Here is a 12,390-nt window from a genome sequence, read left to right as displayed (position 1 = left end):
ACTGGGCTGTCATTGCTCCCTGGGATCCCAAGATCCAAAGCATGATTCTGAGATGGATTTTTGTGATTGAAACGCCTGCTGTGGTACACTATGGGATTCGAACCTACAGCAGTCTGTCCTCCATGCTAAGTGTTCGGATCCTGTTTTGTTTCTATCTTCCACTCAGAAAGGATTCTCTTTGGAACGGCGGCTCCGCTGGCTTGGTTTTTGAGCCACATACTTAGTAAGCGTCCTCGTCTGGGAATCCTCAGTACCCAGTGGCCAGACAGATCGTCACGGGCAGCCGACCCGCTGACAAGCAGGGACACGACCCAAGCGTGACACATTCGCACATACGCACATGCTGCTGCAAAGTGGTGCAAATGTGTTTGTACTTCCACTAAACTGCAACCATGCTGCGTATTTCAGGCAATGGAATTTGGAAGGTGGGGGGGGGGGGTGTAAAGGCGAAAGCCAGTTCCACCTTCATTAATGGCCTGCATTTAAATCGTAGCTGGCACTTGGCTACGCACTCTGCAATAGTGCAGTGTTCCATTGCCCCAGGACACATGAATCAAAACACAAACACGATACCGAAAGGAGCGGTGGTGTTACATTACATCAAGTTTAGAGCGTTGCAGGCATTGCACCATCAGCTATGCATCCATCAACCCTCAAATTCATGCTCCTCATACTGTAGGAATAAACATTAGGGTCTTTGGACTAAGGGGTAAGCTAATTCAGTATAATTAAATAATAGATCAGAAGGTTGTTTCAATTCAGTAGTAATTTTTTCACAAGCATTTATAATACAGTTACAACTTACCTTACAAAATTAATTACCAGGGAACATATATACGACTTTTACAGATTAAGGAAAAGTCAATAACCTTTGCTTATTTAAATATATTCTATATATAGTGATCCTGCCGGTCAGACGACCATGAACAGCGCCTCTTAGAACGATATTAGCTTTATGTTTGTTTTTTTTTCCAAACAAAACAATTGCTCTTGTCTTTCGTCTAGCATCCCCGCAGTATGTGTGAATGGATGCTGATAATGACATTCGGCGAACGAAGCACTCTGCTATTGCCCCTGCTGGTGGTAAACAAAGCTACATTGTTTAAATCCAGGGTGACAAAGCGTGGAGGGCATCTCACTCCTCACTCTCCGTCGATAAAAAAAGAGTTTGGCGGGATGCTACAGTTTTATTTTATTTTTTTCCCAGTGTCACGTTCTGCAAGTGACGAAAAGGGCAGTGTTGTACACTATGCGTGTCTCTGTGTGGCCTGCCCTGGGAACACCACAATAGCAATCACACTAGGAAATACACACACAGACAGACACACACACAGAAAATCTATTAAAGTAAGAAAAGCAGTGTCTTCTGGGGGAATAATTGCCCCTTACTATAATATTGTGTGAAACCCAATGCAGTCTTCACGGGGCGACAGATAAGCACTGCCCTGATGCCAGCACTTTGGCAAGATCTCCTCCAGCGCACATTTGGAGGACTGATTCAGGGCAGGAAATCATCTCGATTTTTGAGCTTCGGCATGTGGGAGGTACTGTCAGCCAGGAGCGAAGACTGTTCAAAAGAAGGCAATTACTGAAGCCCTTTGTGCAACCCCAAAATCCTTCCCAGGTAAAACCTTCAGCCAAGGGAGACTTTGGTTCCCCCAAAATGTATGTCCATCCTTAAGCTTAACTGTATTTCCATTATGTGGCACTTATAATCTTCCAACACCCAAAACCCATCTTATGGCATGAATTATCATATATAAAATGGATTTAAACTTTTATTTGGTTCACCTTTTATTTATCAAACCAAATGAGGGTAAACATCTTACTGAAGAGAATAATAGTGGGTCTGCTGGAAATTAACTGGCATCAGCAGGCATTTTAACCACACTGCCAGCTATTATCTAAAATGTGTGGCCTTTATTCACCAAATCGGACTGTACAAACTATACTACATATTATACTAAGCAGATAAAAGTGCTAAACTCTAATTTCTCCTGTTTCTGTACATAATTACTCTGTGATATGCTGGAAACAGGAAATTATTTAGTTCATATTGAAATTTACTTTATATTTTCCTTCCTAAAACTAATATGCGTCAACACCTAGAGAACCGTATAAAGGAAACAGCAGAAGATACGTTGTTCCCTAATTACCTAAATAGGGAGTAATATGAATAGCTGTAATTGGTCAGATCCAAGTTCAAAAGCATGCTGCATGTTCAAATACAACCTGTCATACTGTGCAGATAGACTCTGCGTGGCACAAGGTGCTTCCTTAAATAACCTCCTCGCTTGAACCGCGCGAGAATGGACGGGCGGATAGTTGAATATTCAATAAAGCAGAGTGAATTTTGCACTTTAGCAAAGAGATAAATGACCTTGACCCCCCTCCCCCTTTAGTACGTCCGTGTCCCGATTGGCCGCTGGGGCTTAAACTGCCATTTGCCTGTGCAGTCTAACGACTGACCATGGATGAACAAGAAAGCTATTTATAAATATTTAATACCTCGCGCATCATATAAACGGATATGAACATTGTTTTAATGTGTTTTAACATGCTACGATATTTCTGGAAAATTTGTTTTCCTTGAAATATTAAATATCCTAAAACGTTAATTTATTATACGGCAGCTACATAATGAAATACAAAGAAACCCTCGTTCTTATTGCCAGGTCATTGAAATACTTGTACCTGCCTATTACTAGCAAGCCTTCTGTTTATTGATTTTTATTATTTGTATAAAGACATAACTGCCCGCAGTTCACCTTGAAACGTGTACGGCGGTGTTCCCCCTCTCCGCCCCGCACACGTGTGGCCGTGCTCGTGCACAACCGGACGCCGCGCCGCGCTCAAGGTGGCCTCGTGTAGGAGCTCCTAGTCTGCGGCACGCTGTACCTGCGGATTGGGGTAGAGGGTCGCCGGGTCACGGTTATTGTTGATATTTGCGGGCTTTGTGACGTCACTTGACGCACAAAAAAAGGAGGGGGGCGTCTCGCAGACTTCAATCCAGCAGCCGCCGGCACTCCGGTTTCACTCCTTCCTCGTCAATTTCTGTTTTACTTCTGGCTCCTATTCACCCCCCCCACCCCACCACCCACCCCCGTTCCCTCCCCACTCCCCTCTTTTCTCATTCGTAACAGTTTGTGTGTCAGTAGCGCGAGAAGGAAAAAAAATAAAGAGGAGGAGAGGAAGGGAGACGGGAAGACGGCCTTTTTCACTTTCTCTTTAAAGAGAAGCGGTATGGCGGAGGAGAAGCTGCGAAGAAAGCAGCCGAAGCAAATCAAGCTGAAGCGTGCGATCGAGGGCAGAGCAGCTTCAAGAAGCGAAGCCCTGCAAGCCGCGTCCGTGGGATTCCTCCGTGACACGTTTTGATCGCGTCCTTTTTGTTTCGTTTTTTTGTGTGTCATTTTGATTCAGTTCGCTCACGTCCCATGCCGTAGCCGATAAAGTCATTTCCTCGAGTTGTCACTTTGTTTTTTTCTTTCTTTCACGCCACTACGTTTTTTCGCAACTTGATGACTGGGTTTTGAAGCGCCTGGAGTTTCTTTCCGCCTTGCTGTCGGAGGCCGATTTTGTCCGTCTCCTTCTCGCACTTTTCAGCCCGCAGCCAAACTCATCCCCCCTCCCTTTCTGCGCTCGATCACTCTATCGAGTTCTTGCGAAGCCCTTGGTGCATTTGTGCAGGGAGCATGGGGGCAAAGCAGAGTAGCCCGGCCGCCAATGGTCGAACCCGGGCTTATTCGGGATCGGATCTGCCCTCCGGAACCTCCACCGGCGACGGCAGGACCGCGGCCGTGGCTATGAGATACGGCGCGTACGGTGCCTCAGCTCACGGGTCTTCCAGAGCCGCTTCCGCCGCGGTACAGCAGCACGGATCCAGGACGAGAACCGTGGGGGGCGGCGGCAGCGGTGGAGGAGGGGGATCCGGAGCCAGGCCCCAGTCGGGCATTAATATCCCAAATAGCTCGCAAGGATCCGGCAATAGCACGCCAGAGGAAAACGCCGGAGAAAGGGACGGGTCAGGCGGCGGTCACGGGGCTCCCCGGCTGGTCATAGGGTCGCTGCCAGCGCACCTTTCCCCCCATCTGTTTGGAGGTAAGCAGAAGTTGCACAGCGGTCCAAAAGCGCTACAGCTTCCAGCTCAAGATGGGCTGTGTGTTTCGCGATGGCATACACATGGGGTTAAGGCAAATGGTGGTTTGCACATAATCGTTTGTCTAACTTGGATTTATTTACTTTTCCGTCACCGTCAGTGTCTTTTAACTTGGCGAGTTCCTTTAAGAAACGTTTCTCGTCCGTGCTGTTTGCCTCCTTGTGTTAATTTCACTGATGCTCAGGCCGATTTTACATTTAGAAAAGTACATCGCACCTATTTACGACATCAAAGTCAGCAGGACAGGTCATTAACTTTATTATTTACGAGACTTTAAGTACCAATCCTGTCATATCTGTACGTTGGGCACTGTGAATAATTTAGAAACTTCTTCCTTATTATTTCGCTCTAGATTCTCTAGAATAAGGGTTGCTCTAAATAATCCTCCTCCGGAACCCTTTTGTTCTCCTTGTGCCAAGATTATAAAGATTGATTTCGTGCTACTTTATTGCGAAAGTAGGCTGCTTCCTTCTGCTATATTCCCAGTTTGTAAAGTAGTGCCGAGATCACGGCGCCCCATAACTGGCACCGCGGCGAACAGTCCAAAGGACGCTGGGGTTAGATTTTAAATCAGCTCCCAAGTTTGTCATAAAAACACCTTTCAACAGGTGCGCTTATCAAAACAAAGACTCAAAGAACAAATCAAAGAATATCTTCATTTCATTGTGAGTAAAGTAAAATAAAATAATTAATGGGCAATTTAATTTTGTATAATGATTTTTCAGGAGAAATCTAGCTGCTACTTTTAATGATGGATAGTCAGAAATTCATATGTCTGATTCCAATGTTGTCTGTCATGTTTGATACACCGTGATCAACATTTTGGACATAATTGAATTTCACTATTAATTCGTTTGTTTATTTCTCATATCGTGCGGGTTCCCTCCTTTTACACCGGTTTCCTCCCACAGTCCACAGATGCACAGTTAGGCGTTTCTAAATTGGCCTGTGTGTGTGAGGTCAAACCACAGACTGCTCGCTTCCAGCCGGCTCGGTTTTCCCTGGTCCCTGTGGGATGCGCTCGTGCTGTGGTTCGGAAGTTGTACTTATGCCACTTTCCTGCTCTGTGGTTTAATTTCCGGCATGGCTGTCCTGCTGAAGGGCCCCACCAGTCTCTGCAAAGGTGTGTGTGTGTGTGTGTGTCCGTATGTCGAGGGGAGGGGGACACGGCAGACTGTGTGATGCCAAATGAGCAAAACAAAGGGAAGTATGATGCTGGTCTAAAGTGTTGGGATGACAAATTAACTTATAGGGGTTACCGGTTTCTATAATGTTTATCCTGTTTTTATTGTTGGTCACAACACCATGGTGCTTGCTAGGGTCAGGGAGGTAATCTGCCAAGGATGAGGGTGATTGGAAAAGGTGGTGGGGGGTGTTAGGCAAGGCTTATTCCAGATACAGGACACGCTGTTTAGGTGACCCCCCCCCTCCCCAACTGGAGCCACTGTGGGGGCGGTCCAAAGGTAAATCCATTTGCTGAGTCATTTGTCCATCCAGGGGGCAGTGTGGTGGTGCAGTGGTCAGCACTGTTGCCTCATCATTGTCGGGTTTCCTCCGGGTTCTCCGGTTTCCCCCCATTGTCCAAAAACATGCTGAGGTTCATTGGAGTTGTTTAATTTCCTCATAGGTGTGAATGTGTGCGTGGGTGCGAGTGATGTATGTGCCCGGCAACATGTTGGCACCCAATCCTGGGTTGTTCCCTGCTTTGTGCCTGTAGCTTCCGGGATAGACGCGTTGGCACCCAATCCTGGGTTGTTCCCTGCTTTGTGCCTGTAGCTTCCGGGATAGACGCGTTGGCACCCAATCCTGGGTTGTTCCCTGCTTTGTGCCTATAGCTTCCGGGATAGACGCGTTGGCACCCAATCCTGGGTTGTTCCCTGCTTTGTGCCTGTAGCTTCCGGGATAGACGCGTTGGCACCCAATCCTGGGTTGTTCCCTGCTTTGTGCCTGTAGCTTCCGGGATAGACGCGTTGGCACCCAATCCTGGGTTGTTCCCTGCTTTGTGCCTGTAGCTTCCGGGATAGACGCGTTGGCACCCAATCCTGGGTTGTTCCCTGCTTTGTGCCTGTAGCTTCCGGGATAGACGCGTTGGCACCCAATCCTGGGTTGTTCCCTGCTTTGTGCCTGTAGCTTCCGGGATAGACGCGTTGGCACCCAATCCTGGGTTGTTCCCTGCTTTGTGCCTGTAGCTTCCAGGATGGACTCTGGACCCCTGCGACCCCAAATAGGACAAGCAGGCACAGACAATGCATAGATTTGTCCATCTTGTCAACTCTGATTGCAGTATGTTGACCCAGAAAAGCAGAAAAATCGAATAGGTTGAATTATTGAACATGCTATCATTTGAATCCCAGTATTATAAGCCTTGGTAGTCAGCATGGCCCCTCTTTGCCACCCCCACAGGCTGATTTATTTATAATGGCTGACTTATGTACATTTACCTTTATGAATTTACCACAGTAATCTCTTCTCCTGTGCTAAAGACATAATTTCAGTGGCTTTTGTGAGCGGAAGGCGTCCTCGGGAAGTCCCGGCTGTAGGTTTTTTTTTTCTTTCACTTCCTCATTGTCCCACAATGCTTATGGGGAAGTGAACCCAGTGGCCCAGACCCTCTCAGTACTGGGGAGGGGGATGCAAAACCACACCAGCAGGAAATAAGTTGACTATCTTCCCTTTTGATGCCCAAAATGGGTTTGGTTGAAAAACGTTTTCATTCCCATGATTCCTCGCTCAGGCGGCAGGTCTAAGGCGATTTCCCCCTGGGATCAATGAAGGTTATCTCTATCTTTATCTTAATCTTAGGTTTATAGTTTTAATAGCTCCAGTTAACACCAGAGTGTACACTGGGTTAATAAAGCCTATTTAAACGTCAGATAAACTGTGTTGTTTTGAAAATGATATTCCAGGAATTTGGACCAGGCTGGTGCAAAGCTAAGAACAACATTTCCAGTCTGTGTCCAGTTGACTTCTGTGGGATGGAGAATATTCATGATGGTGAGTGTCGGCACTCTCCAGCAGCACTCCATTGTGTCCGTAAAAAGTTACTCATCCTGAATTGCTTCAACACAAAATCAGCTCCTTGGGTTAGACGTCTGCTAAATGAGAGGAAACCATTGAGAGAGACATAATGGAGAGACCAAGCCGGGGGGACGGGCTGCAGTGTATGAGAAAGCTCCTTCTGTCTTAAAGCTCCCAGTGGTCTCATGATTGCAACCCCCCCCCCCCCCCCCCCAACGTGAGTCATGCTTAAAAATAGGTCCCCTCGCTGGATGTGGCTATCAGGGATGATATCAAGGCTACAGACCCTGTGATCAAGGTCCACTGTGTGAAATGCAGCTTGGCCTGACAATAATTACACAGTGTTCGCATGCAGCTGTGTGAGCAAGTGTGTGTGTGTGTGTGTGTGTGTGTGTGTGTGTGTGTGTGTGTCACGAACAGCTGATCTGCCAAACATGCCTCTTATCTGTAGTGTTTATATCTTAAATGCTCCCCCAGCAGCATTGGCGTCACGATGAAAGGTTGCTGTCACGTGAGCCCCCCCCCTCCCCCCACTGTTGCTGACACACGGTTTCTGTTGCACCAGGGCTGTGAATCACACTGGTACCTGCTTTCATGTGCCCCCCCCCCCCCCCCATTTGTTTATTATTATTTTTTGCTGGCCACGATGAAATGAGAATAACTTCAGTGGGGGGAGGGGGGTCATCTACTTTTCAATAAGCCTTTTTCATTTGAGTCTCTCTCTCTCTCCAAGGTTGGGTGTGTGTCTTGAATTGTGCTGGAATGGTGAGATGTGTGTGTGTGTGCGTGTGTGTGTGTCTGGTCAGTAGCCTGGTGTGATGCCCCTGTCAGTAGTGCTGTCTCAGCGGCTCGAACTCCACTCCGTATCGGGCTAACATCCCCCCCACCAACACCAGCCCACCATCCAGGTTGGCAGCACCTCTCAAAGCCTGGCTGCCGTAGCAGAAGATGATGGGACTTCAAAGCAGATGGGGACCCCCTCGATCCACAGGGGGCCTGCTGAACCTCACTCCTGCACTCCTCCCTTTTCTGAACGCGAGACGAGGGCTCCTTCCAGTGGGGGCGACAGTCTGCGGACCATGTCGTTGACGTGTGTTGCGTGGCTTGGGATCTATATACAGAGGACTTTGGTTTTTTCACAGGCACATAGACTGACTGTCCCATCAGTGCCTTGGCGTCGCACGCTGAGAATCAAAGGCATTGTACCATGAACAGCAGCAGCTCCCCACCCCAGCAGGCGGCACGTTGTGTTGCATGCTCTCTCCGATTGGCATGAGGCTGCCTTGGGTGGTTGAGTCTGGTTTCTCCTTGCCATCCAAAAACACGTGAATGTGGAATGGCATCCTCTCCAGTGTCACGCCTGGGCTCGTACCCCTGTGGTCTCAGTATATGCTCCAGACCCTGAGTCAGTGATAAACATAATTTCGCTGTGTTTATTGTCTCTTCTGTGTATAGAATCAGCAGATAAATGCAACAGTGTTTGTATAAAATGTAAGCAGTCATTTGGTTGCCTTGCTGTCCTGTGATTGGCCAGCAGCACCCCCCCCCCCCCCCACCCCTCTTCCAGAGCATAAGGGCATGATCTACTGCCAGTCACTCGTCACGCGTGGTCAGGCTGACCAATGGGGCAAGAGTTCTGGTTGCTATCGACGGGTGCTCAAATTTTTTTAATTTTTTTTTATTTGTTTGTTTATTATGTATTTTTGTCAGCGAATTAAAAAATTACATAGTTTATGTTTTTATGTTGAGATGATCTCTATGGATCACCAGCATGCAGCTGAGTAGTCTGCACTGAGGTATCCGAAAGTGGATGAGCATTTGCCGTGTGTTTTGGCAGCCGGATGGGGCTGTTGGGGGAATCGTTCTAAAGTCCCTGAGCATGTGTGTGTGTGTACATTGCTTTGGACAGGGGAGGAGATGTCCATGGATTCCTGAAAGAGGCAGGCAGAAGATGGACCACCTTGGCTTCCAGGCTGCCACTTTCCGGTTTTATTTTCTGTCAAAGATTTAAAAATATAAAAATATACAAACCTGCCTGTACTAAACAGAGACCCATGTGTAGATGTAATGTAGATCTAGGGTGAAACAACATGGCTGCTAGCAGAGTCTGCTACAGCTGCAATAAAATGTGCTACTTCATAGGCAGGTTTGCATTTGTCTCGGCGATGGAACGATTACCCTCCCCAAACCCCACCTGTTTGACATCGCGAGGGGTGTGGTTGCCATGTGTTCTGACATCTGTCTCGTCACCCATTGGCCCCCTCTGGCCCGGAGAGCGAGTGTCTCCTTTTGATTGGCTGTCTCTGCATTGGGCAGGGCCCTCTCCCTTTCTCTGCAGGGGATAATTATGACAGTGCCTTCCCTGGCTCGATGTTCCCTCTGTAGTTGGTAAGTCGTGTACCTGTAAACAGCGGCTCCCGGGCTCCACCTAATGTGTACATTTCCTATAATACACAAGCAGGACCCTGTGGATTCGGGGCCTGTGTGTTTTGAGTATTTTTGGTCTGTGTAGTGACTCCCCTGTTTATTTGTAAGTGTGTGTGAGCTGTGTTTTTGAATTTGTGTGAATTTTCCAGTAATGTTCTGGACAAGGCAGCTTAGTGTTTAGTAAACAGCTTTCAGGCCTGATAGACAGGAAAACGGTTTCTCAGATATAAGCCCTAAATGTGTGTAGTGGTGGGGAGGGTCACTGATAACTAGCATATTAAAAACCGTGAATGTTTTTTGGTCTCTGCTATGGGTCTGTCTTGCTTGTTACCATTGAAGGGTGAGGTTCAGGAATATCGATGCGGTCCATCCTTCGTCCTGCCTAGCTGGCATTTGGATGCTTTCCGGGGAATCTGTGTGTCAAGTCGTAGCTGTCCGCCTTAGCATTCCCCTATCACAGTAATCAATTATTTGTCTTAATTTTCTCTTGAGCGATTATTTACGTGCCATTGGCTGTTATCTAGAGTGCTGCGGTTCACAAGATCGATTCTTGCTGGTTGTATGCCGAAATTATTCTGTTATATTAAATTATCTTTGGCCCAACAAAAGCATCTGTCTAGAGCTGTCAGCTTTATGAGCCGCCGGCAGTGTCTCTCTCCCTCTGTATCCTGGGATAGCCCAAAGGCCTTCCTGCATGCTAATATACTCCAGACCAGAGGTGGTCCCTTTGTCACACGGGACCCGTATAGCTGACGCCACAGCTGGCCGGCACGCCGCAGATCTCCCAGGCTACAGCGATAATCCTCCCCTTCTCACTCTCTCAGATCTAGCCTGGCTGAGGCCCAGGCTGTCCACAAATCAGCCTTTTTTCGCATCCCGTAAACCACATCGGGCTTGATCCTGAAGACTGGGGTGGGAACACTCCCCGCCCCCAACCTTAGAGTCACAGGCCCCACAACTTTTTAAAATCCCTTTCGTACGTCTTTAGATTTTATTTGTATTGCTGTGTGAAACGGCGCTGCAGTAACTTGCTGACGAAAATACCAGCTTCGCAGTCAGAGCAAATTGAAGCTTTGTTACAGATATAAATTGGCTTTGGAAAAAAAGCTTCTTGCGAAATGAATAGCACCCTGTCAAAATTTAGCTTGGGTCTACCGGCTGGTTCTGTCTTAGCCTCATTGGCCAAACAACGGCATTGAACAGCGATCAGACACCAAAGGAGACTGAGAGGACCAATGGAGGGGGCGTGTCACCCTTCCTGCCCCTCCCACTGAGGCCTGCGAGCTCAGAGTGGTCCTCCTGGGCCCCGCACTGCCCGGCACACAGGTTCACCCCTCTGTTCGGTCTCCGTATCAAGGAATTTCACAGGTCTTAGGAAACCTCCCAATTGCTTTGGGTTACCGAGGTGATTTTAATAAACTCACCTACCATGAAATGATATTCAACATATCCAAGGGTGTAAGTTTGGATTCAGGACTGGTAGGTACGCAGAAATCTCTACCTCCATAGGGACGTGTCTCTGCCATTCATACCCAAATTTCCACCCTTGAGTGTGTCTGTGCTGAGATTCTATTTGCATTTGTTTGTGTTGGCACACAGACTGGATGTCATCTTGAGTTGTGTGTGTATGTGGAGGGGGGTTATGTATATGTTACATTGTGGAGACATTTGGCCCCACAGTGATGATTAAAAACTTATTTTGACCATTTTTTTTCCAGTCCTCAAAAGGGGAAACTCATTTTTTTTTAAAAATCTGTGACTGCAATTAAAATACTAAAAGTGACTAAAATCTTGTACAATGTTACCTTGGTTTGCGATCATAATTCGTTCCAGAAACATACTTGTAATCCAAAGCACTCGTATATCAAAGTGAATTTTCCCATCAGAAATAATGGAAACTTAGATGATTCATTCTATAGCCCAAAAATATTTGCATAAAAATGATTAATACAAAACATCAAGTAAAAATACATAAAACAAATTCACCTTCACTTTACCTTTGATCAGAATCCTGAATGGTGTGAGGGAGACGAGAGAGAGGAGAAGTTGAGGGTTATTTTGTAGACGACCTTCACTATAACTAACAGAATCACTGCTATCTGTTGGCTCACTGAAATCTTTTTCTTTATGTGCGACTTTAGCAAGGAACCTATCCAATGAGCCGCTTCTTTTTCGATTTCATGGAAATGTGGACATTGCATTGTCGTTAAACAGATTCATCGCTTGCACTGCTATGCCCTTATTCGGGTGGTGCTTTTCTACTAAATTTTGACTGTACGAGTGAGGCATGCCGACTGAGACCGAGCATGGGACATGATGACCCACAATCCCGCAGCGAGAGAGAGAGAAGAACCATCGGCTCATTAAGTATTAAAAATTTGTGCTCGTCTTGCAAAACAGTCGCAAACCAAGTTATTCGCGGTCCAAGGTTTTTTTTTTTTTTGTTTGGCTTCCAATAGAAATGAATGGAAAGTCACCACATAGATTTGAATACAAACATGTGATGTCATAGCGTGTGTGCGTGCGCTTGGTTCTCGGTTCTCACACTGTGAGAGTGTTGTTCATGCCCAGGTCGCATTACCTGCTCACTTAGTTTATCTTTTTCAGTCTGTGTTTATGTGTCTTTATGTGTCTTTGCGTGTCTCTCTTTGTTGGTGACTGCAAGCGTGTCTCAGGCCTCCCCAGGAGCCCGGCAGCGCATGTTCAGCCTTCCGTAAATGTGACACTCACCGCTGATTTCTGTCAGCCATTTATGCACCGCTTTAATAATTCATTGCGCATTTTCCTGC

At 47.0% G+C, this 12,390-nt stretch overlaps 1 protein-coding gene across 2 annotated transcripts in view; it reads left to right on the top strand.

Annotated features, from left to right (window-relative positions):
• Positions 1-3,104: 3,104 nt before the first annotated feature.
• Positions 3,105-12,390, top strand: part of znrf2b (zinc and ring finger 2b) — a 30,459-nt gene continuing 21,173 nt past the window's right edge. For both annotated transcript variants that reach the window (XR_007399704.1, XM_049025590.1), the window contains exon 1: positions 3,105-4,098. Coding sequence is in view for 1 of the 2 variants with exons in the window: in XM_049025590.1 (XP_048881547.1) it covers positions 3,693-4,098 (406 nt within the window). In the remaining variant the exon portion in view is untranslated. The remainder of the gene's footprint in view (positions 4,099-12,390) is intronic.

This window comes from Brienomyrus brachyistius, chromosome 9 (assembly GCF_023856365.1).
Source record: "Brienomyrus brachyistius isolate T26 chromosome 9, BBRACH_0.4, whole genome shotgun sequence".
NCBI classification, from domain to species: Eukaryota; Metazoa; Chordata; class Actinopteri; order Osteoglossiformes; family Mormyridae; genus Brienomyrus; species Brienomyrus brachyistius.
Note: the sequence above shows the minus strand (reverse complement) of the source record. Positions and strands in the feature narration are given on the sequence as shown.